Source organism: Eschrichtius robustus, chromosome 4 (assembly GCF_028021215.1).
Source record: "Eschrichtius robustus isolate mEscRob2 chromosome 4, mEscRob2.pri, whole genome shotgun sequence".
NCBI lineage: Eukaryota > Metazoa > Chordata > Mammalia > Artiodactyla > Eschrichtiidae > Eschrichtius > Eschrichtius robustus.
In genome coordinates this window covers 135,945,067-135,970,801 of record NC_090827.1, presented here as the reverse complement: position 1 = coordinate 135,970,801, position 25,735 = coordinate 135,945,067, and the positions used below count along the sequence as shown (strand labels likewise).

Genomic DNA, 25,735 nt, shown 5'->3' with positions numbered 1-25,735 from the left:
AGTTAACATTACCTTTGACTTAAATGCAAAAGTATCAGGTTTTCTATCTTCTTTCATTATGTATGGAAATGATTGGTTTCCTTAATATCACCTTTTTATTGATATTGCATATGACTTTAAGGGATTGTCCATAAAAGTATATATTTAGGATTTGTAAAAGTATATCTTAAATATCTCACATCTCAGAAATAATAAATAGGGCCAATTTATACTTACTGTGCCTCAAATATTAGTGTCTAAACTATTTAAAAATATTTCTATAAGTTAATTATTCTAACTGATTATAAACTCCATACCACAAACTCTCATAAGCCATGTAATTTTTTTTTACCACCTTCTCAAAGAAATTATAATAAATACTAACATTTTTAGGGAACATTTACCTTCCAATTCTATATCAAGACTTTCATGTCCTATTTAGTTAACTCTTTCAGAAGTTAATTTTTTCCAGTGATCTATAAATTTGAGGGACATTCAATCTCAAAAGAGGTATTAGGTTTCCATAATACAGTGTATGTTTATGTTGACTATTAATTTAAGCACAATTCCTTTCAATTTACTTCTAAAACAAAATGTTAACACATCTTTATGTATACTATGTAAGCTATCCATCCATTCTAGAGATCCTTAAAGTTATTACAAGCTAGAGAGTATCACATGGATATTTATGAATGCTTTAATTAGGGAAAAAACCTTGCATAATGGTATCATATTTTCATGAATGTTAATACTTAATATATTTTTTCTTATTTTCTAAAAGCTTAGTGATACAACTCAAAGGAAAAAATACCTGAGGGAAAGTTTTATTTGAATAATAGCTCATTCAATTTAATCTTCAGAGTTAAATGTACCTTCTTTTACTGTTGAATTTTTCTACCACTACCACTGTAAATTGAGATATTTTTATCCTGTCTATGCAATGATTCAAAGCTGAGAAGTTAATGATTTTGCCAGTTTCCAAAAAAATCCTTTTGAACCGTAGAAAACAACAGATTCAAAATCCAGTAGGGCCTTATTTTGGATGTTTTCTGAAATAGGGAGAGATTTTTCCTCTGACTGAAGTAATAATGACAAGGGCATTTTTCCCACATTTAGTATTATTCAAAACCTCATGACTATGGTGACATATTACAAATGAACTGAAATACTTCTTTCTCTTTCCCTTTGGGCATATTTCATGGTGCCTCTTTCTCTGTTCTCCCTCTTGCTCCCAAGCCCTTCTTTGATAAAATCAAATGTTCATGAAGTTTAAGGGGACCTTAGAGGTCACCACGTAAAATCCTCTATTCTATATAAGAGCCCATTGACAACATCTTAGCAATATGGTTACCTTACACATGCTTGGAGGGTTGTGGTGAGTGGTATCTACCAACCCCATTAGGTTTCCCTTTCAGTATTAGAAAATCATTATGGCTAACATAAGCACCAATCTACATATATACACCAGACTCCACGTTTGTCCTAATTTAGTCAGATTCAATATGACTGGGTACATCAATAATCAGGGACACTGGAATTTTCTAAATCCCTATTCTCCTAGAGATCGTCCTCTAAGCACACTGGTTTCATATTATGTTGGTGTAAAAAATCTCAGGCAGAACTGAGTGTAGTTACCTATTACTAATCTGAAAAATTATTTCCAAGATGTATTTGTTATACCTCTATTAAATTTATTAAGCACCTTTTCATACAAAATGTATGCAATTTTACATATAATTTATATTACTATTTGTGATAATGCTAAAAATGTGGAGATACTATCTTCACATTTTGATTTTCTGTCCAATTAACAAAGCCATCTGAATTACTATCAAATCAGACCTCCAATGAGTGCTTTTCAATAGATTTTTTAAATAGATTATTTTTAGAATCTAAATGATCTTAATTATAATTATTCTTACTAAATTTTATTTTTGTTTCATTCCCATTTTCAAAATGTTGGGGTAATTTTATAAACACTTTATAAATTAAATGTATTAGAAAAAAGTTATAGCTACAGATATTAACACCAAGTTCAGAAGGAAATGGAAGACAATATAGAATTAAAATAATTCATAAATTTGTACTCCTTTTTCTGTTTTCTCACCTCTCATTATATTCAAATGGCATACATCTAATAATCTAGTAGGGTTCTGAAAGCAACACAATGGATGTGGTGAATGTACCTGATGAAATATCTGAACAGCTAACCTTGACCATGCTGACAAAATCATTTGGTCACTTTAGGGTTAATCACTATTCTCTTTTTTCCATAATTGCAAATAGTTCTGTATTTTAAAGCTGTTTAGATCTTCTTTAATGTAATAAATTAGAGTGGAGGAGAGAAAAGCCATTGTATCTGATGCCAATTCAACATAGATTTATAGTATTCCTGGAAGCAAATGGAGAATTTTGTCCTTTGATAAGGACAACTTGTTATTCATATTTGTCAGAAAAAAAATTAATGTTATAAGGTAGCTTCTGTCTTATAGCTTTACGAAGTTGGTAATTATAGAGCGCACAAAATTTTTGCTTGTAAAGTTAATTATGGATCACAGAAAAAGCTAGCAAAAACATGGTAAAAACATTTTCAATATCGTTTCTGCAAGTTGCTTACGTGTAGTACAACAATAAAAAGTATTCCTGAAGTTTAGTGGCAAAAATACTTCTCTCATATGATTCATTTCATCCATCTCAGAACTATATAATTACCATATTTTTCATATTTTTCTAGCTTGTCATAGAGCCAAGAGGTAAAATTATAATCATTTAGATCCCAGTTTCTTCATTTAAAAAAAATTTCAGAGTATTTATTTTGTTCTTTTGGCTAATTTTTCTTTTAATAGTTGGTTTAATACTTTAACCATTCTATTCCATTTTTAGGGTGAAATAAAAATTTTAAAGAGCAGTTATGGTTTTAAAAGGTCAGCGTTAAAATCCAAAAATATTTAAAAATAGTTTTTGTTACAAATTACTTTTTCCAAAATCTTTGATTGTTGTTGAAGACTGGGGGAACTATGGAGAGAGAGTTGGAATAAAAAAATGAATAAATAAATAAATCCTTCCATTCTATTATTCTGTGTCAAATGTTTTCAAACATTAACTTGGAAAAGATATGACGCATTTCCCTTTATAAAGAAAAATACTTGTTTAATGAACACAAGTGCTAAATATGTACCCTGCTTGTTATGAGAGCCATATAATGAAATGGAATATAATATGGAAATCTTGGATATTACTGAGTTATAATTTTGAGAATACTTTAATAGTCAAAAACCAATATTTCATCCTAACACAATTTCATGTCATAGACCTCACAGATGACAGTATACTGAAGTGCTGGTATAATAAGGATTATTACCTACTATATGGAAATCTGTGTTAAGTATCATCTTTTACCAGTAATTTATTTGTAGAAAAGTTTTCCCTGTTTGTTTTCAAGTCGTTTCTTCAATTTGGTCAAGGATACTTAGAAAAGCAAAGGAGCCATTTTAAATACTGTTCTGACACAACCTTAAAAATGTGTTCAATATAAGAAATGTATAAAATGGAATGTTTATGCACTAGGGTATTTTCTTTCCTTTGTTCCCTTTTTGTTTTTGAGGTGAGTTGTTTTTGAGACAAACAACGCTGTCATGAGCAAAAGAAGAATGTTACCCATTTGCTGCTGTAGTTCATAACAAAATTGGACAAATAATGAATACATATAACTGAGCTCAATTTGCACCACAATTCATGCTTTAACTTTTCAAGTTTCCAGCCTGATTGACTGGATATCCAATAAAACAAGTTTTAATGTGGAATGAATATCTTACCATTCCTGCCCTCCGGGCAATCACAGTATGAAAATGTCCATCTGACACCTTCTTCATGGTGGTGAGTTTATAGGTACCACTGCCTAAGTTATAAGAGAACCTTAGTCTTTCTTCAGCAATTTCAAGGGCCAAAAACTCAGCCCGGTCCCCTGTCTGGTTGTCATAGTTGTAAAGCAATAAAGCATGACTTTTAATAGTTGCAAATTTGACATAAATATAGTTGTTATTGGGGTCCAAGCTGGGAAATTCCATGTATGATAACTCCTCAAATCCATAACTGTTCAGCTCGCAGTGTTTTCCAAAGACACCTGTAAATGAGAAAATTGACAAACTGACACATCACGTTCAAGTAAAGTTTTATTAAATGACTTTGATTAAAATATTTTTAAGTTACAATAATGTCACGTTTTAAACAACTTTTTATTACTCTCCAAAGAATACTGTCTAAATTTATTTGAAATAGAAAAAAAAGTGATGATCTCTAAAGCATATAAGAAATGATAAACTGGTGTAATTATTTTTCTTTGGCCAATATGGAAACATACCTAACTATGCCTCATTTTAAAAAATTAGAATTAGTAGAATGGAGTAGGTCTTAAGAGGTTTCTTTTCTGGAAAGCTTTCAACGTGAGTTTGTCAATCTTTTTAAAGTTTAATATGCTGTAGTTTTCAACCAAGTTATTTCCTTCATAATAAACAATTCCTGAAAACAATTTTAATTCAATTAAGGATGGTAAATTTTGTTTTGACCTAAAAAAATCAGTCCCTGTGCTTGTGGTATTTTTAAGTCACAAAATTAAGGAAAGGAATATACTGCCTTTAGCGAAGAAAATAACTGTCTTAAGTTTTCATCTCTTTCTTGTTTTATACCCTCTTTGGGTATGATTTACAGCAGCTACTTTGAAACTGCTTTCTGTTTTTCTGAAATCTAGCATTCCCACTTGTTTGTGCTGGTTCTTTTTCAAACTTGAAAAGTGAGTTTTACTGATGTTACAATTCTATGCCAAAATTCTTTTCCCACAAATATTAGTAGGCTGTAGCAAATAATCAGAAAATTAACCCATGCCAACACATCATAATTCTTATTAACTTGCAAAGGTTTCATTCCTTCATTTTGGCTGTACATCTCATGTAAATGCATTAAATTTAGATGCAGGGAATTGTTCTGCTAGAAGAAACCAATGTCATCATTTTACAGAATACTTAAAACTTGTCCAATGTCATAGAACCATGGGAGACAGAGCCAAAATTTGAGGCCAGATCTACTGATTGTCTAGTTGTTTTGACTACACCACATTTTATATCCAAATGTTCTTTAAATTAAAATGGCCTAGAATTTCCTTGTGTCATTTATCTTTCCTTTTTCTGTAAAGTCTTAGATAATATTCATTATAACTGAGTAGGAAATCTATATGATTTCTTTTTAATCATTAAATAAAGTTAACAAAAAGATAAAGAAATTATAGGAATTATATGTATTATATATCATATATATTATATACAGCATATGTTTATATATCATAAATATATCTATCATATAGTATTTATATTTTATATAAAACATATTTATATATAATAAATTTTCAAGTTTATATTAAACATATTTTATTATATATATTATTTATATATGCAGAAAGAGTAATCAAAGTTAAATAGAAAGGAAAAATAAAGCATACAAATGAAACACATTATTAGAGAGAAATTTTTACTGTGTGTTCCCTCAGGTCTCTTATGATTAAATTTTAATAAATCTATGAAAATATATTTAAAATTTGAATATAAATATATGTAGAAAGTATATACTGGAAATATGTTCTACATTTTATTTAAATTGACACTGTACTTTCAAAAATGATAATATTTTTATAGAATATATTATCTTTCTAAGGGTTTTTGTTATTGTTTCTAGAGAAATATAAATTTTTGTCTTTGAAATAATTTTAATGAGGATTTCAAAACTGTCTTCCAAATAGAATGCCATGAAATAAATCTACATAAAGGTTAAAAGAAATTATTTAAATTACTTTAATAAGAAATATTTTGTGTGTGTGTATGAAGTTATACACATATATAAAGTTATAGCTATACAGGTTTTTCTTTATAAAGTCTTAAGCACTTTATGTTTTTTATAAAACATAAGCTGAAAAATATCTAAAAATTAAAAAAAAAATTAGTCCAAAACAGCAAATCTTTCACTGATGAGAAGGGAAATGGTGTAAAAGTTTTTCCAACTTCAGAATTATAGCTAAGATGTTCTGTTATAGGATGCATGTGTAACTACCTCCAGCTATTTGCCTGAGGCATTCCATCTGCCATTTATTTGTATGTTTCACCCACATTCAATTTGTAAAGGACAATACTTTTTCCTTTTAATTCTATCTCTCTTTTCTCATATCTGTATTGTTTCAAGGTTTTTTGTTCTGTTTTGTTTTCTTTTTAAGGCTTCTGTTCCCAACTAACAATGTCTAAGTTTAAATAATGTTTTTTTGCCTTTGCCACTGGAAAGAATAGGGGGGTAAATGCGCTCCGCCGGCTACATGTGATCTGTCTCTATTTTAATTTATGTTATTGTGCTAGTCCCCCACCCCTGAGGATCTCTGGTATGGTGAGGAGAAGGTTTATTTGGACACCAAAACACTTCCATCCAACAGGCAATCACTGTTGTATCACCTACAATGCTGCAACAATTTGCTCTTATTTGTTATCAATTATCTATCTTAAATCCTCATATGTACAAATGGAATGCAAAAGAATCTCTAAAAATGTAAAAACTTTTGGTTCATTCACTTGAAAATAATTTTTCCACTTTCCACTCCAATCCCCTTATCTTTCCTTCCAAAACACAAGTTAAAACCATGAAACTTGATTGTGGTTATCGGTCGAAAGCAGCACCCTTTATTTAAAATGGATAACCAAGGACCTACTGTATAGCACAGGGAACTCTGCTCAATATAATGTAACAACCTAAATGGGAAAGGAATTTGAAAAAAGAGTAGATACATGTATATGTATAACTGAATCACTTTGCTGTACACCTGAAACTAACACCACATTGTTAATCAACTATACTCCAATATAAAATAAAAAGTTAAAAAAAACAGAGATAATTGAAAGAAAGACGTTTTAGGAGATCTAACATTGTGGTTATTTCGACCTTGATCTACCTTTTACTGCTTCGAGGGTATTGTTGGTGAGAATCTGAAGAAGTTTTAAAAAAGAGAGGTACTGTGAATATCATCCTGGACTGAAAATAAAATTGTGTTTTAGTCAATATATCATTTTGGGGTTGTTTTGTTTTGTTTTCTCTGTTTGACTGTAGACAAAGCCCTCAATTTCTGGGCCTCAGAACCATTGCTAAAATACAAGGCTCACAATTAGATATTTTTACATTCTGTTTTTCTTTATCATTCTTTTGATATTGTGCTTTAGAAAAACAAAACTAGATAGTCATAGAATTACTTGAAAATGAATTAATGTTACATTTACTGGTTACTAGAAACCTGAAATTCTTTTTAAGTTCTATTCTCTACTATACATTGAGATTCACTTTTCAGGTCCATGTAGCACTGTAATAAATATATTCAAGGAAAGACTAGAAAAAAATCCTTCTCCTCTCTTGCTTATGGAGAATGACAGAGTCTCTAACTACTGCAGGGCCTCTGGAGACGAATACTATATGGTGGAGTAAAGCAGCTTTTAAATAAATGGAATAATCACCAACCTATGAAACAAACCAAGTTAAAATAAAAGCTTCCTGCAAAGCTGTTCTCATAGTTCTTGGCTGTCCCAGTGTAGGGTAACATTTGGGTGAGACCTGGAAGGAATCTTTTAATTCATTCCACTATGATGAATAAATATGCATGCATATGAAAAAATTCTTTTAACAATTTTCTTCCTTAACAGAACACATCATTCTGAATTTTGATTATTTTAATTTTGACACTATCTACAAAGCCTATATGAAAACTGCACGTCAAGTTACCAAATCCTTCTAACGGAAGTGGTTGAATTAATGCAAAAAAAACAAAAGTAAAGAAGCAAAAGCAAAACAAAACAAAAACGCTTTGACTAGTCTTAAAGATTTTAGTAGAAAGTGATGTCAAATAGCTCTTAAAGGATTTTTCATTTGATAGGTTCTAGGTTAAAAAAAGGCATACGCAAGTTTTTGAGAGGAAATGTCCTGAGGAGACAACATCAAATTTAATTATCTTTGGTTGATTATTTTCTAGTAATGATCAAAACAATATATTCAAAGGAATTTCCATAATTAACTTAGAAAATATTAAGCCTTTGAGATTTTATTTTGCTAAAATCTCTTGTGTAAAATGACTAACATTTTCTTAGTCACTCCAAGATACAATAAAACAAAATTGCTAAACTGTGCACCAAAATAGATTGATATTTTATATCAACCACTAAGTTTTGCTCACCAAATGGACAATGGCAGTAGTATGACTCCACACCACTTTGACAGGAACCACCATTAAAGCAGGGGTTGCATTCACAGTAATTGACTGGAGATTCACACATTTTCCCTGAAAAGCATCAAACTCATTAAAAAAACCCTTACATAAATATATTAACACCATTACTGCATGACCATATGTAATAGTCTATCCTGAGAGAGCCTATCTTTGTAGAAAAGAAGTACAAGAACATTTTACTTGACATGAGGACGTAGGAATATTATATCCGAGTTCAAAGTCTTATTCAGTTGTCCTATTGTGAAGTTATGCATTATAATATTTAGGAAGTAATTTACATAATCATCTTGGAAGGAACTACTGTTTTCAGGGAAATCACAAATGGTGAACATATTTAAATGTTTTCACTGAATTTATTTTCTCTTGTCGATGCCAATTTTTTCATGTATTATAACTGGAGAGTTGAAACTTCTGCAGTATAATTTTCGCCATCGAGATTTCCTTAGCTCAGATTTCTCAAAGGTAATAATGAATCTCATTTAGCTTATTTGCCAAATTACAATCCTTTCACTCTCAAGAAATATTCCTTAACTTTGACTTACCTGTTGTAAAGTAGAATAGGAAATAAAAAGACACATCAAACACATTTTCAAATACTTATGAAAATTTATTCTTGACTACAGATTATGTATTCTCTGTCTTTCTTCTAAACCAATAATACCTACCCTGCCTATATTTCAGTGTATAAAGACTTCTCATACATCATCTTGTTCATTGAATCTGTTAATATTGACTGAGTGCCTATTATGGGCCAGGCATGCTAGAAGATGAAGGTCTGACAGTTAAAAAGCAGACAAGTGTCTTTACATGGTGTCTCCACTTTAGTGGGGGAAATTGATCCACACAACAGAAAACATATTTCACAGATGGCGGAGAAGAAGCCTTTGGAGGGTAATCTCTTGCCTAAGAAATTATAAAACTATGGTACAGACCATTGTAACTCTGTTCCCATATCCAGGTTTCAGACAGCTATAATTGAATAATTAATCACTTAGTAGGCAAAACTTAGGGTATAAGGCCAGTCTCATCTGTGTTTTGTTATCGTTGTGATGTTGTGTGGTTTTTATGCAAATGTAACTTTGTTCTAATATCACTGTTCTATAATAAATAGTGTAATAATTTAACATATTTGTTAGAATAGTTTTTAGTTTTCTAATTTGAGGAAATAATGATATTTCTTAATTTCCTAAGAAATTAAGACATTTCTTAGAGTTCTTAATTTCCATTCATTGACAGGAGGGAGAGTTTATTTCTGTAAAGCTATTACCTACTTCCCAGCATGACTGCACTAATGCCTTTATTCAATGTCTCATGAAAGGGCGTAAGTTTTATCTGCACAACTAGACCATGTTGTGCATAGATAACCCATTTCATCATAATAACTATGCTTGAAACACAGTCAAAGTTTTTGTTTAATTTAGTTCTGCTTTTGTGGCTTGATGTTGTAGCCACTCTTGCTGGTTTGTTTGAAATTATAAGTGTGAGTCAGATCTCATGACTCTGCTAACTGAACATGATTCTCTACATCATAGGGTCATAAACACAAAATTTTTTTCCTTTATAAATAAAATTGGGAATCTCCTTACAAGGCAAAACAGTACAATTTCAGAATACCTTTCTATTCTAAGGGGAAATAGTGAAAATAAACAAGTTAACAATCTAGAAGCACAGAAATTAAGTTTTAAGTACTTTAGCAATGAGTCATACTGGAGAAACACGCAGGACAAATTTATTCTAAGCCCATACAAACTATCACACCAGAGAGATGCTGTGCCATGGAGAGCTCTCTTGTCTGGTGTTTTCTAACTGGATTTGTGACAGGTTGTTCTAGAGAAGTGTACTTTTCCCCCCTTAATACAATACTGATACCGCTCAATAGAGAATGAAATAAGACCTATTGACTATACTATTGATTATTTACCTAGTATCAGGAAAGTCACATCCCAGTCCTTCCATTTTTTCCACTGTAAGATTATGCATAATTTTCACATGTGCCGTTGTACTAAGTAAGGTTTTATTTTCTTCTTTTCCTTTCTTTTTTTGAAAATTTCTTTTAGAGTTGTGTTAAAAGTAGCATGCATTAAGGATATAGACTAATATTCTTTACAGGTATGGTCAGTATAACCTTCATGTTGTGAACACATCATATACGTAGGTTACAAAATCACAAACTTCACTTCTTGAAGACTGGAAATGGGGAACAAAGGCTAATCAGCTTAGCGGGTGTGGTCATGTACACTTACTCAACTTTTTGGACATATGTGCTCTCCAAGAACAATGTATGACTATAAAAACCCCAATCACTGATCCTGTAAATCTCCACTCTCTACTTTTTTGAATCTTGTTGGAAAAGACCACCTTGAGTCTTGGTTTCTACAGCAATAACAACAAAGAAATTTAGGATTTTTTTAAAAATAATTATATAAAATGGTTATTTTATTTACCCCTTACAAAATAAGATTTTAACACAGACATCTGAATTTAATTCAAACACAAACTATGAGCTATTTCAGTTAGTCCAAAGCAAGAGGTGGAAAGAAATCCAAAAAGAAATACGACTTACTCATGTGTTAAAACATACACTGACTACATAAATAGAAGCAGCTACAAACTGAGAAAATATTAGTTTGAGAATGAACTTCTTTTAAGGAGAAAGAAAATTCAATCTTTCATTTGACATTCTATTTTAAGCCTGAGTTTTATCTTCATATTTGTCAAAAATTTAAGAAATGAATTTTCTAGGGGTTACGCAAATGAATTTACTGTTGAGTTTGGGTAAAATAGTCTTATTTGTTGTTGTTAGAGTATGTAAATTATTTACCATTCAAAACTTTAGTTTGCGTACTCCATTTGTTGAGTAATATTTTTATTTTACAATTAGTAAATTTCAAAGAGGTTGCCGTACTAGATTCCAAGATACAGTTTGAAAACTCAATGTTGCAATTTAAGTTATTATTAAAAGAACATTTTTTCTTACATGTGAGGGAAAGATGTCATAATTTTACTTAGAATCAAAAAGCCTTTAAATGCGTGTTTCTAGGGTTTGGAAAGTTTATGCTCTATTACCCAGTTAGAAGTCAGCAACAAATTCTGTATTGTTCTGCATACATCTATGTTAATGGCATAATGATTATCAGAGAATGCAGCAGTTTGAATTACTCTAACATGCTTCTGCTACAAACAATCTGATGTGTTGGAGCACCGTGAAACAAAATTTTGCATCATTAACTTAATTAATGCTGCAAGTCAATTAACAATATTTGTCAGTGCCTTGAGGCTTGGAAGTATGCTGATAGGGCTTGCACACAGAAAGGCATTTATGTTTCCTGAACTCAAGGAGCCTTTTTCTATTAAGATATGTTAACTGTCAGAGCAGCTGTTTAGAGGAATAAAGTGATCTCATTGCTTTGACATTCATCAATTAATGGTGTTGATATACATTATTTATTATAAATAGAAAGAGATGTGCTTTTGGAAGTGTAAGCTCCTAGCACATGGAGAATGGGAATTCTTAAAGATGAAAGTGAATGCATAATAGGAGGCCAAGGTAAATCCAGACTTTTCAAGATTACAGTTTAAACTTACAGGAGAAATTTAGCATGTGTCTTCATGTTCTGGGGCAGAAGGTGTGATGAAGTGTTGAACATAAATTGAATCTGATGTGATCATCTATGATCTTTTCGACAAGGATATATATTCAAGTTTCACTCATTGCAATAGCACATTTTAATGTTAAGTTAGGTATAATTGTGCTAAATTTATTCTTGCCTGTTAAATTCAGCCACCCTATGGGGATATGATGATTTCTGATATCCCATAGTTTGTGTAGGCTTCAATTTAATATCTTAGATCATATATATGTTAGATCACCACAAGTAATACTTTTGAATCTCTTGTGTTTTTACACAGAGGAGAAGGAAGACCATGTGGAACTAACAAAGTTCATTTGATATCTAAATTGATTATTTTATTAGCAAATATAATTCCATAATACATACACGCTATATATTCTGAATGTTTATGCTTATAGGCTTTTTTATTATTTTAATAGAAAGTAGCTGTTTTTTGCATGCTATGTAAATGAAAGGCACTATGAAGATAGCTCATCTAAATATCCTGATCAATTAGCATTATGGTTTTTCACATGGAAACAAAGCAAAAATATTATGCTTAAATAAGGGTTGCTAGTAATAAAACCAAAAAGAAAAAAAAAAAAAAAAAACGGTCTTACCTTCGTATTTTAAAACACACACAAATACGATCTCAATGAGACTACAAATGATTATATATAACGATACACATAATAGCTACGATAAGCTTACAAATACACGCTTATTTTCCACAGAAATAAGAAGCTTTTAAGCTACTAGAACCTGTTATTAATGCTTTAATAAGTTAATGTATCATTTGAGGCAAACTGTGTAATTCCACTCTTGGAAATAAAATTTGTTTATATTCTTTGGTTTCCTGGTCACATGATCATTGACAACATTAATATATGACTGCTGTGATTTTAAAAGAATGACTCTTAGTTACAACTCCCATCTTCGTGAAAGCAAATGTTTGCCAAGTTTCTTGGTAAAATTACTATGCACAACCTGTAAATAACTTTACGGGCCTTTTTATACTGTCAAGTGACATAAAAGTGATGAATGGACAAATCTCATCCTCCCCTGAAATACTGGGACTTACTAGAGAGCACAGGAAAACTTCTCCTTGTGGGAATACACTCCTGGCGTTACTACAAATAGCACACCTAAAATGCATCCAGATGTGTGAAAGTGAACAGGCAAGGTTAAAGGTGCTATGAACTAATTCTGTTATGAGAGACCAGGATTTAGAAATAAGTTCCATATACATGCTGCCCTTTATAACACCATTCATTACTCTGAAGGATTTAATGCAGGGTGTACTGCAAACAGAAAACCTGGGAGCAGGAAGACAGATGCTGTGTGGTTACTGACTATATAATTGTGCTTTCTAATTAGTGTTCTATTAAACGCAAGGAATTTTCATTCGTATAGGAAAAGAAATATTAGATTTGTAGTTGTTAGGCTGATGTTTTCCTCCAGGGTTCCCTGAACTTCTGAGGCACGAATAATATGGAAGATATTTTCTTTCAGTTTACTGGGGCACATTGACAGTTGATGCAATTTCTTATACTACTAAACTTTGTGAAAATCTAGACATTAATTTTTCACATGTTCTAGACTATATTAAAATTTATTCATCTTTTCTAATATACTCTACATATAGCTAATCAAAGCTTCATTTAGTGCTATTAATATAAAATTAAATTATAGGAAAATGTTCTTAACAGTGAAACATGAAGTGATTATAAAGGAAAATGAAGTCTCAGTATTTTCTTTCTCAATCTCTTTTTGGTTCTTTTTCTAGTAACTAAGAAAAACCCACCCAAAATACAAGTTATACAAGCAAATTAGTTTTCTCTAAAGTCATTAAATAAAAAATATTCTTATTCCATATTTATTATGTGACCCTATAGCCACAAACTTGAAAATAAACTTAAAAAAATAAATATATCAGGAATATGGTAGCAATATGATAATAACTATATCTCTTCATATCTTTTTGTTGTAATCATTCCATAATTTTCATTTTTCTACTTGCATCCTTACAGGATGTTCTCCACAAAGATTCCCTGTTGAGCTAATATTTAACCACTCTCTGTGGGGTATTCTTAGGATAAAGCCTCTCAACTTGCATCAATTCATAAACACTCATCTAATCTTTAGCACAATCTCTAGCTTCACATGAAATATTCAGTAGTGTGTGTGTGTGTGCATGTGTGTGTGTGTGTGTGTGTGTGTGTGATGGGGGGGCAGCGGCTGAGAATTATTTTAATCAGAAAGTTTATATACTTTCACAGCTCCAATTTGTAATGCCACCGACTTTAAAAATCACTGAAAAAAAATGCAGTGAAAGTCCACAATAGTAAATAGAGTATAAAATATAGGTGCTTTGAAATAATTCTGATGATCCAAAAAAATCTGAATACAATACATACAGACTTTGAAGAAGGCTTCACTAAGGAACTAATACTTAATGTTAACAGAAGTAAAATCTAGCCAGAATGAATATTTAAAAATTCATTCTGTGAGGCACACTTGTGATTAACTATGAATTTTGTCTTATGACTTATTAGCTCTGATTGGTTCTTTAAGATGTTTTGGTGCATTAGCTCCACCTTCCTGAGTCAGGTTACCTGGTAAAGACTAGCTGGAAAAAAGTAACTCAAAATGATACTTGAGGGATTACCTTTCCAAAGAACATTAAACATTTACAGACATTTAAACAATGCATTCCTAATTTAGTGTGTGGGTTAACAATTTGTCAGCATGGTTTTTCATATACTGTTTTCTGCAAAACAAAGCAAAGAAATAAAACTATCAGAATTTAATTATCTGCTAGTTTTACTGGATGGACTTTGCATATAGAGTTTGGAAACAAAGAATAACATTAATTTAAAAATGTAAGATTTATATGAAGCATTCAGTTATATGTTTGCTTATATCATTCCTGATCAATTGGATTATCTCTACTTATGCAAACAGGGACTAAAGTGAGCTCTGAGGAGGGACCGCATGTAAAATTAATACATTACTTCAAATGATGTTCCTTAGAGAAAGAGGTTATGATCTCGTTTTTGGCAGCTCTGGGCCTAGAGTCACCAGAGTGTAGGCTCAGCTTCCTACAACATAAAATAGAAGTAATAGGAGGATCTTTCTACGTCAGATATTCTCTGCTGACGCTCAGCTCCATTCCATCTTACTGTATTGCAGGGACTGCAAGTTGGAAAACTATCACATTTCCAGACTCCCTCCCAGCAGGACTCAGGTTTAGCTTCTGCCAGTGGGTGAGAGTTGAATGATATCTGAAGGGTGAAAGCAAAGCAGGGACTGTTCTCCTGGGAATCACTCACTGCAACACTGCAGTGATGATTAGCAGTGGTTTCTGGAAATACCTGCAATGTCTTTATTGCTGAGGTTATGGGTGAATTTTCCTGACCTTCACTCTTATCCAGTTTGAGCATTCCAATACCTGTCTCGTAGGCTTTTTGTGCGGTTTAAGTAGAATCATGGAAAAAAATTCTTAGAAGATATCACAGGCCCACTAGCAATACTCTCTAGCAAGTGCAGATCAAAGTGTGATGAGACGTGACAGGCATATAAACAGCAGAGGCTCCGGAGTAAAGCTTAGAGTCAAAACTCAGATCACTTTCTGTGCCATGCTGGAGGCAAGTTATTTCATCTCCAATCCCTCTCAGATCCAAATTGTTTTGTTTTTAAATGGGAATGATAAAAATATTCATTTAATAGAGCTGTGAGAAGAACTGAATAAATAAGTGAATAACAATGTCTGTGATGCAAGGAGCTTTAAGCAGTGTTTTAAACAGTCACCCGATAAATGTTATTAATATTTCATGATGAAAGAAGAGTATGCTTAAAAGTTTCAACAACTACATTTAGAAAAGGATGCTGTGTATGTTTAAATAAAATGAAACAAATAAAGAAACAAACTACAGAGAAGTGAAGTGAAAGGGCTAGCTCTGTGTCCCTTCATGCAGTAACATTTATGCTGAGATCAGCATAGGGTGCCTTGCTAACACACTTTCCCTCTTCCCCATCTACTACCCAAAGCAGTCACACTTTCTTCATTCCAGAACTAAGCGTAAACTCACTCTAAGTGTGAATCAGTGTATTATACTAAAATCGGACAAATAAGTAATCTTTATTGTTGAATTCCCAACAGAGGAAGTAATGGGGGGGGGGCGTTGGGGGGGTGAGAAGGGTGCGAAAGAGTGAGGAAGGTTTTCTCGAAACCCTGAACTCATAACATGTATGTAAGCCTGTTATTCATGATCCTACGAGTACAACTCTGGTAAGACTCAGACTTGCCTTTTGCCACTGAGGCTTGTCTTTATAGAAATCCTATGGCATACCTCTACATCTACCATTATACTAACACTACTACTAACACTACTAATCAGCATTGCTACTTATTGAAAGCTGGGCTCTGTTCTAGGTGTTTTAAAAACATTATTTTTACTCATTATAACAACCCTAAAAGATAAGTAAGTATGATTATTCGCATTGTACAGATGGGGGAGTTGAAGGTCAGCAAGCTAAGGTGACTTCTCAAAAGCTATAGCTAAATCAAGTTCTGTCAAATCCCTTGATTCTTTCATTCATATGTTTGCTGCCCCTTTTTTCTTTACATTTCAAGGACAGTATTTTGTAGAAGGCAAAGGTTATGAGATCTGCTTTGGCTTATTCAAACTTGCTTTATATCATCACCAAGCAATTCAATTCTCCAAATATAAAACTATAAGTATACACATGATGGGCATCATTTTAAAATATGATATCCAAATACATTTTCTGAAAAACTTCTTTTAAAATAGTATTCTGCAAAACATCTACCACATCTTTAAAAATATATCCTGGTTTTACCTATTTCACTACACTTTAAATTGTGTTCATAAACACTACAGGGCAACCCAATGTAATATATATGCTCTAAAAATGTATACTGTGCAAATTACAGCAGAGAAATTGTCTCTCCTCAGACTTATCAATAGCACAAATTTATACACATTTGAAGGTGTACTAACTACAGATCAGCTAATAAATAAATAGGTGATAGATAGATAGATAGGGATAGAAACAGAGATATATTTATAAACATACATCATGTCCTATTAGGATGCCAAAGACTAGTCAAACAAATTTGCTCAATATGTTTCTAAAATGTCAAGGTACATTGTGGCTCAGTTACCTTAGAAATAGGCCTATGATGTTTTCTAAGCGACTACTACAAATAACAAGGCATTTTAATCTCAATCTAAATCACAGCTCTTGCTTCATTCTCCTCACAGTGTGGGTCAAATTTCAATAATCCTAATGATAATTATGATAAACAATCATAAAAATGATCATGATAAAATGAAGGAACCAACAACAATAATTGAGAACTATATTTAGAACATAAAAGAGTCCAGGTCTTATACTTTAACTATACCATGTCCTTTAACTTTAGAACACTTTTTTGAAGCTAAGATGCTCTTTTTGCTCTTGTCCAAGACAAGAACTTAACCTCTGGAATGAACTGTGTAAGCTCACATCCCGACTCTACAACAAATCAACCGGGTCACCTTAGAAAACCAACTCAACTTCTCTCTACATCATCTTCCTCCTCTGTAAAACCTGGAAAATCATTATCCCTATCTCGTAGGTTTCTTGTGAGAAGTAAGTGAAATAAATACAGATAAAGTGCTTAGAACAGTGTCTGGCCAATAGTAAATGCTTAAAGCATTTGCTGTGATTCTGCCTATTCTTCAGGGAAAATCATTTGAAAATGACAAAGTTCATGACTTTCTATTATACTTGATATGGCTAAAGTCTTGGTGGGAAAAAAAAGCCAAACATTGTCATACCTGTGTATCCAGTTTTGCAAACACAGTTGAAGCCTCCTGGAAAGTTCTGGCAGACGGCACTGTTCTTGCAGGGACTAGGCAGGCACTCGTTGATATCTCTCTCACAGGCCCTGCCAGTGAAGCCATCTGGGCAGCTGCATGAAAATCCCCCCACTAAATTGTGACAGGTCCCACCATTGTGGCAAGGGGACGGAAGGCATTCGTCTATGTCTATTTCACACCAGCTGCCAGCATAGCCTGGCAGACACTTGCATAAGAAAGGCTGCAAAGGTTCATTTGCCACGATGATGACCGGAAGGCTCTCATGGCTCTTTAATTCGAAGCTCACGGCCAGTCTCCTTACACAGCTGCCTCCGTTCTGACATGGGCCGGGAGCACAGGAGTCGTGATCTACAGATTCTACCTTCACTCCACTCTGCCGGAAGAGGATCTCTTTGATGCTTTCAAAGAAGGTGGCTACACCACTGGGATTCACATACTGATTATGGCTTCGCTTCACAGCTGCCAAAAGAAATGTTCTATTGTTCCCTTCATAGGCCCCATACAGCTGCACAGCGGTCCCGAGGCCAGTCAGCTGTGAACTGGCAATGCGTAAGAAATGAAGGTAGTGGTTCGTCAAGAAGTCCTTTACACTTGGTACGCTGAGACGCAGCAGGATGCTGTTATCCACTGTCGTGTTGGAAAATCCAGTGAAGAAAACTCGGATATTGCTCGTGACCGTGCTGTGGACGCCATCGTTGCTGAGGACAGTCAGGTCAAACGTGCCGTCTGTGGACCTTGGCTGGGAACTCAGATTGCAAGTGCCCCTCGGAATACTGAAGAGGCTCGTAACTCCCGAAGTCAGGGAGCAGTGGAAGGTGTCTAACACATCGGGATCCTGTGGCTTCACGGAGCCTAAAATCCCACCAGGAAACAAGTTGCCATAATAATTAACAAATATCTCCACCGTCCGAGACTGTGAAGGGTTGTCATTTTGGTCTATCACTGTGATATGCACGGTTCCTGTGGAAGACATCTGAGGAACACCGGAGTCCCTAGTGACCACAGACAGATAGAAGTCTGCAATTTGCTCTCTGTCAATCTCTCTAGTCGTGCTCAGAACTCCAGCAGTGTTCAGACTAAAATAGCTGGTGGCAGGACCCGTGCTCAGCAAGTAATAGGTAAAGGGGCCTTGATTTGGAGGGAGGTCAGGATCCGTGGACTGAAGGGTCATCACCAGAGTTCCTGGGCGTTTGTTTTCCATAACTTCTCCCTCACTGATGGTCAGCATAGGCCCGTTATCATTTATATCTTCCAGGGTGACTAATAAGGAGGCACTTCCTGTAGCTGAGGGGGTCCCTGAATCCACAGCTAAAACCGTGAGATTATACATGGGTAGGGTTTCTCGATCTAATTCTGCAGTAACGGTGATCTGTCCTGTCTGTGGATTAATGGAAAAGGCACCATTTTCATTCCCTGATCCAATAAAATAGGAAAACCTACTCCAGCTGGGAACAGAGTCTGAGTCGAAGGCACTGACAAAGGTCACATGTGTTCCCGTTGGGACCCCTTCACTGATCTGAACACTGTAGATGTTTAGACTAAAAACGGGTGGGTCATTGGCATCAAGCACAGTGACATTTACAGTGACCTCGTCGATGTCTGCACCCCTAATGCTGCCAAAATTCTTGGCCAGTACCTTCAAAGACACCCTTTCTTCTTTTTCCCTATCAAGAAGTCCAGAAACATAAATTTGTCCAGTCTTCTTGTTGATCTGGAAACCCTTCTTTCTACTGTCACCAAAAATCAAATAGTGTACTTCCCCATCAGTGCCCAAATCACGGTCACTGGCAAACACTTCTCCAACAATAGTACCTTCAGGAGCTGCTTCTGAGATTTCAAAATAGTAAAGTTTGGAAACAAAACGAGGCACATATTCATTTGTCCCTTTTAACTGTATATTAACAGTGGCAAAACTGCACCTTTCTTCATCGGGGACATTGAAAGCTTTCACAGTAAGGTGGTAGCTCTGCTTGGTTTCAAAATCCAAGAAGCCTTGAGTGGTGATGACCCCCGTGTTGGGGTCAATGACAAAGAGGTCACTGTCAGATGACTGTACAGTATACGCAGTCACAGCATTGGTTCCAGAGTCGGCATCCGTTGCATTTAGGTGGATAACTGTCGTCCCACTGGGGGCATTTTCCAAAACAGCGGGGAAATATTCATCAGGGAGGAACACTGGAGAATTGTCATTCACGTCAATCACATCTACAGTCACACTGCAGTAACCAGTCCTTGCAACCCAGCCTCCATCTGTAGCACTAATAGTCATTCCGTGTTTCTGGCATAGCTCATAATCAAGAGCTTTGGCTAGTGTTAATACACCTGTGGAGGAATTGATTGCAAAGATGCCTTCTTCATTTCCTGAGGAAATACTGTACTTAATCAAGCCATTCATAGCCGTGTCTCTATCTCTTGCAGAAACGGTTCTGACAATGGCCCCAATACTATGGCTTTCAGGGATGGTTGCACTCATGTGGCTTTGAGAGAATTCAGGGGTGTGGTAGTTTTCCTCGGTGACAATTATGTGAACAGTGGCTTGGGATGAAAGTGGAGGGTTTCCCTTATCCTTCGCGGTGACAGTGATCAAAAAGTTTTGATTCAAGTCAGATATCAGGGGAGCTGCTACTGAAATCCACCCCGTATTATTGTCTAACTTAAATTTTCCCAAATGATGTTCATTCGAAATGAAATACTCCACTTCAGAATTCAATCCAAAATCTTTCTCATCTACTGCAGTAACTTTGATTAACTTTGTACCAATTTTAACATGTTTGGTGACTGGAGTAAAATATGCAGGTTTAAGAAATCGTGGTGCGTTGTCATTACTGTCCACCGTGTTGATGGTAACTGTCGTCTCACTAAGTAATGCAGGATTACCTCGATCTGAAGACGTCACTATAAAACTATGTCTGTTGATGTTCACGTTACTGAAGCCACTGACGTTTTGGTATATTAAGACCTGTTTATTGAAAATCTCTCCTGTGGTGGCATTAATCCTGAAGTACTCTGACTGAGATTTTATAAAATAGAACACTTGTCCGTTTGATCCCTCATCAGGGTCTGTTGCAGATACCTGAGTCACTCTGGAGCCAATTTCAGTAAGTTCAGGAAAATCTAAGTAATAGGATGGTCTGCTAAATCTTGGAGCGTTGTCATTGACATCTGTCACAAATATCGTGACATCTGTACTTACAGTCCATCCAGAATCGTGGGCAGAAACTCGGATTCTGTAACGGTCTGTGTCTTCTCTATTTAAAGGTCTACTAATTACGATATCCCCAGTGCTGGGATTAATCGTAAATGGAAGACTTGTGTCCATTATAGAATATCTACTAATTGCATTTACACCAATATCTTCATCAGAAGTTGTGACACGTGTAACTGTGTACCCTAATGGGGAATTTTCAGGAACGTGGGCACTGAATATTTGGGAAAACCTAGGGGCATTATCATTTTCATCTAAAATGTTAATGATGACTTTTACTGAGGTACTCTGAGAAGGGGAGCCTTTGTCTGAGGACTTTATGGTAAGCACATACTGAGATATTTTTTCCCGGTCTAAAGGTCGAATGCTTCTAATTTCACCAGTAGCATGATTGATACTGAAACTATGTTCTCTGTTGCCATTAACAATTTCATAGTCTAACTGTCCATTGGGTCCACTATCCTTGTCCACTGCAGAAACAGTAAGTATTTTTCGAGGAGAAAGATTTTCCAATATTTCAGATACAAATGGATCTTCCTTAAAAACTGGGGAATTATCATTGACATCTAATACTGTTATGTCAAGTTTCTCATAAGAGGAGAAAGGAGGGAAACCTCCATCTCTGGCTTCTATCCATACAACATATTTTTGTATCTTTTCAAAATCCAGAGGTTGACTAATGGACACCTGCCCTGATAACTGATCAGTCTGAAATGTGTTGCCAAGATTCCCACTTGCAATATAATAGGACAAAGGTTCTCCTCTCAAGGAGGACCCCGTTATGGTAGTGACAAGAGTGCCTACTGGTTGGTTTTCAGGAAACACGAAAGTTTGTTCTTTGGCTCTGACTTTAGGGAAATCTACTTTGTTCACAAATCGAACAGTCACTGTTGTAGAATCTGTCTTTGGAAATGAGCCACCATCTTTTACATGTACAGAAAACGTCACTTCTGAAGTGCCATTTAGTGGTCCAGCTGCCATAATAGCTCCTCTCAGTGGGTCAATGTGAAATTTTTCAGAGTTTCTACCCGAAAGAGAATAATGTAGTTCAGAATTGGGTCCAAAATCAGCATCTGTGACAGTAACCGCAAAGACGAAGGAACCTATAAAAGAGGGAGTGTGCAGTTATAATCTCATGGAACCCCAATAAAACATTTGATAGTAAGTTAAAACACTATATTAAAACTATATATAAAACACTATATTGCTACCTGACATAACTTTATTTCCCCATGATTACTAGGGGAGAACAGTACCTCTTATATTGTCTCTGAAGTTCCCCAGTCAAATCGAACAGTAGTCTTCAGGAACTGACCTGCCATTATCTACCTAAAACCCATACAGTCTATTGAATTTAATAATTTTCAGTGTGCCTCTGCTAGAAGCACAGGGAAGAGCAACAGCTAATCCTTCCAAATTATAGTTCCTAGGAGAAAAATCTGTAAACAACAGAACTTCCAACAAACACAATAATACAGGAGTTCTGCTAAGAACTATTTTTATGCCCAATGGGGAAAAAAAATAATTGCTCTATTATGTCTTAAAATATTGTTGAATTACCTTTTATGTAATCATGTCAACAAAAATAATATGTTTAAAAAATTACTGTTGATTCCTTATACCCACTGTTTTACAGCAAAATTCTTTTATCTGTGAACCATTCTCATACGGAGATGAAGTGTATATATGTATGTGTGCATACATTATATGTATAACAATTATAAATTACACACACACACACGTATATGAACAATTATAAATTACACACACACACATATATGAACAATTATAAAGTACACACACACACACACACATATATATAAACAATTATAAAGTAGTAAGAAATAAGAACTGAGGGAGAATGGACTCAATTTGGATTCCAAAAGTCAATGCTTGGGATGAGGGCCAGTTGGACAGATTGTAGAGGAGATACGCTGAAAAGCTGCCGTAAGGACATGTTTTCGATAATCTTATTCAGAAACCTTTCCCAAACCTGCACTCCTACCCGTAACAGAAGAGTTTGTGACACAAGTGAAAAGTCTCTAATTTAAAAAAGGCCAGTGATTCTGATTAATTATAATATGTCTAATGAGGAAAAAAATGCTTAAGCCTTACTCACTTTGTACAGGAGATGTTATATTGCATCACCACACATTGGGTGTGATTAGAATCATGCCTGCCAGCATCATTTCAGCTGAAGGCCGTCATCAGGGATTTATGACTTCACTATTGACATTTCCTTTTGATAGAAATTTGGCACAATAATTTATGGATTTTATACTTGCAATTGGTATCAATTATACCTTCTCAAGTGAATAGAAGCTCAAAGATCACTAGAGGAGAAATCCTGCATCCGTTTTTTTGTTTTTCTAATTAAAAATATCTTAAAGCAAGGAAAATTAATTATGGCCTTTATTTGTATACTTTCCTGTTTCAAAATTCATTTCAAAAATTACCAATGGCAGATGATTTGTGTAGTGCCTAAGAGAGTAGGCCATTCCTTGCAAAGAAACAAACAAAACCAAACTAAATGTAAAAGAGATGCAGAAAGATAAATACATATTGTCAATACGAAAGTGGTTCATTAACGGCTTCATACTCATACTAACAGAAGAAAAACTTCACTCATCAAAACTAGAGTAAAATATTTACAGTAATAATTAACTAGAAGGATTCCTTCATTAAACCTTTTGAAAACTTATCTATGAAGCACTGAATAAAATATTTATTTTCTACTAAGAAATACAGTTGAAGGCCTGTTACTTCCCAGATAATGTTTCAGGTGCTCGGATATGGCATGGTAAAAGAGATAATGTCCCTGCAATCAAGGAACACACAAATTACATCTCAGGACAGAACCCTCCTTGACTACAAGGTGAAATCTATTCTAATCTTTAACAATATTCAAGTAAAATTAAGAAACAGCACTAGGAAAGGTGTGGCAATTATAAAACCTTAAATACAATTGGTCTGGGAAGAAAGAATTACTGTGCAAGATTCGACGTTCCTTCCATGTATTTAGGCAAGAGTTGAATTTTAGAGGATTTGCCAACTTTGGCTATATCAGAAATATACACGTAAAAATAACAGCAATGTAATTATAGGAAGTGTCCAATGTATAGTTTTTATTTATCTATGAGACCTCCCAGTTGGTTTGGTTACCTGGAAGAGTAGGCGACGGGATGTGTGTGACATACGGGTGATGCTGAAACCTTGGTGGGTTGTCGTTGACGTCAGTCACCGTGACGAGCACACTGGTGGAACTGGAAAGAGGCTCCGGGGATCCAGTATCACTGGCAACGACCACTAAAGTGTAATTCTCTTTTGTTTCCCTGTCTAGCAACGCACTGGTGATGATTTGTCCTGTGGAGGGGTTGATGGTGAACTGAGAATTTCCACCAATGATCCTATAACTAAAGCAGAGAGCAGACATGGGCATATTTCTTCCAGTTTTAATGCTGCAACATCTATGTGCTATAATTTAATGACCGAGGCAGAAATGTCAAGAAAAACATCACACAACAACGAAAGGATATGGCGAGTTCAAATTTTATGTGAACATCACATTAACAATCTTTATTGTGAGATATCCCATGACCTCAAGCAGGTCCTCACAAGGTTTGTGGGTTTCTTAAATCATGCAAGTCCCCAGAATATACCCAGAAGACTATCGTGTTTTAAATAAACCAGCCTGAGAGCATAAATCAGGGCCTTGCTCTAATATAGTGGTCAGTGGCCAGGATCACAAATGAACATCTGTTAAATGAATCTAAAAATTATTTTTTCTGCAGTGCGCCATAATATACCAGAAAGGTCAGTGGAAGATCTTTGTCTTTAAAGACCAAACACTGTATCTGACACATATTGACTATCCAGAACAACTCAAGAACTGATTATTTATACAGAGACATTCCTAGTTACTAATTCTCTCATTTGCTATTCCTCATATGGCCATGCTGCTTTGCTTTCTTGTTGTAAGGAGAGGTATGACATCTTCATGGATATTTTGACGCTAACCAGATTGGTTAGCGGGGAGGAGTTTCCACTGAGAATAGCTTCTCTCTTCTTTCTGAAGAAAAAAGCTGTCTGTATATATTCCTGAGAGGTCAGCTAGGAAAGAAGTAGCTAAGCTTGAAGGTTCAGAAGCTGGCTGTGGTCCATAATTTTTTAAGTTGGAGGGTAGTGAGCTAATAGACATCTTTCAAAGTTTTCTCCTTTATGCCAACAAAGAAATGCCCTTGTTGGAACTAACTGGTGTCTCTATGGTTTGTGTCCATAAAAACATAGCAACAGCAAGTGCCTAATAGAAACAGCAGGAAAAATCCTTGCATTGCAGCCAGTGCACATTTCTCCTATGAAGTTCATCGGTTAAAGCAAACATTTCAGCATCTTCATCCTTTTTAGAGACATAATGAAAAATTGGGAGCTATTTTTTTAAAAAAATAGAGGTTCTATAAAATGAGAGCTAAATAGAAAAAGAATAGAGAAGGAATTTGGTTGAGAAATGATTTTAGTATTGATAAAGTACTTGGTATCACTCAGATTTGAACACCCTTTGACACACCCACATGCCACGATCAGGAGTGAGAAAAGCACTGACTATATTTCCTAGACCAGAAATGACTCTTTACAAAGTGTAATTAATTACTATGCTTACACAGTAGAAGATATCTATTCCCTTTATCAAAATAAAAATATCAAAGATTTGTAAATGATTTCTCAAAGTTAGAAATTCAGGACTCATGAAATAATC

General features: G+C 34.5%; 1 protein-coding gene across 1 annotated transcript in view; it reads right to left on the bottom strand.

Annotated features, from left to right (window-relative positions):
* The window catches only part of FAT4 (FAT atypical cadherin 4), a 184,216-nt gene that overhangs the window by 18,876 nt on the left and 139,605 nt on the right, over positions 1-25,735 (bottom strand). The window contains exons 8-11 of the mRNA XM_068543414.1: positions 24,145-24,395; positions 17,736-22,085; positions 8,225-8,329; positions 3,795-4,102 (exon numbers count right to left, since the gene is read on the bottom strand). Of these exons, the coding sequence (XP_068399515.1) occupies positions 3,795-4,102; positions 8,225-8,329; positions 17,736-22,085; positions 24,145-24,395 (5,014 nt within the window). The remainder of the gene's footprint in view (positions 1-3,794; positions 4,103-8,224; positions 8,330-17,735; positions 22,086-24,144; positions 24,396-25,735) is intronic.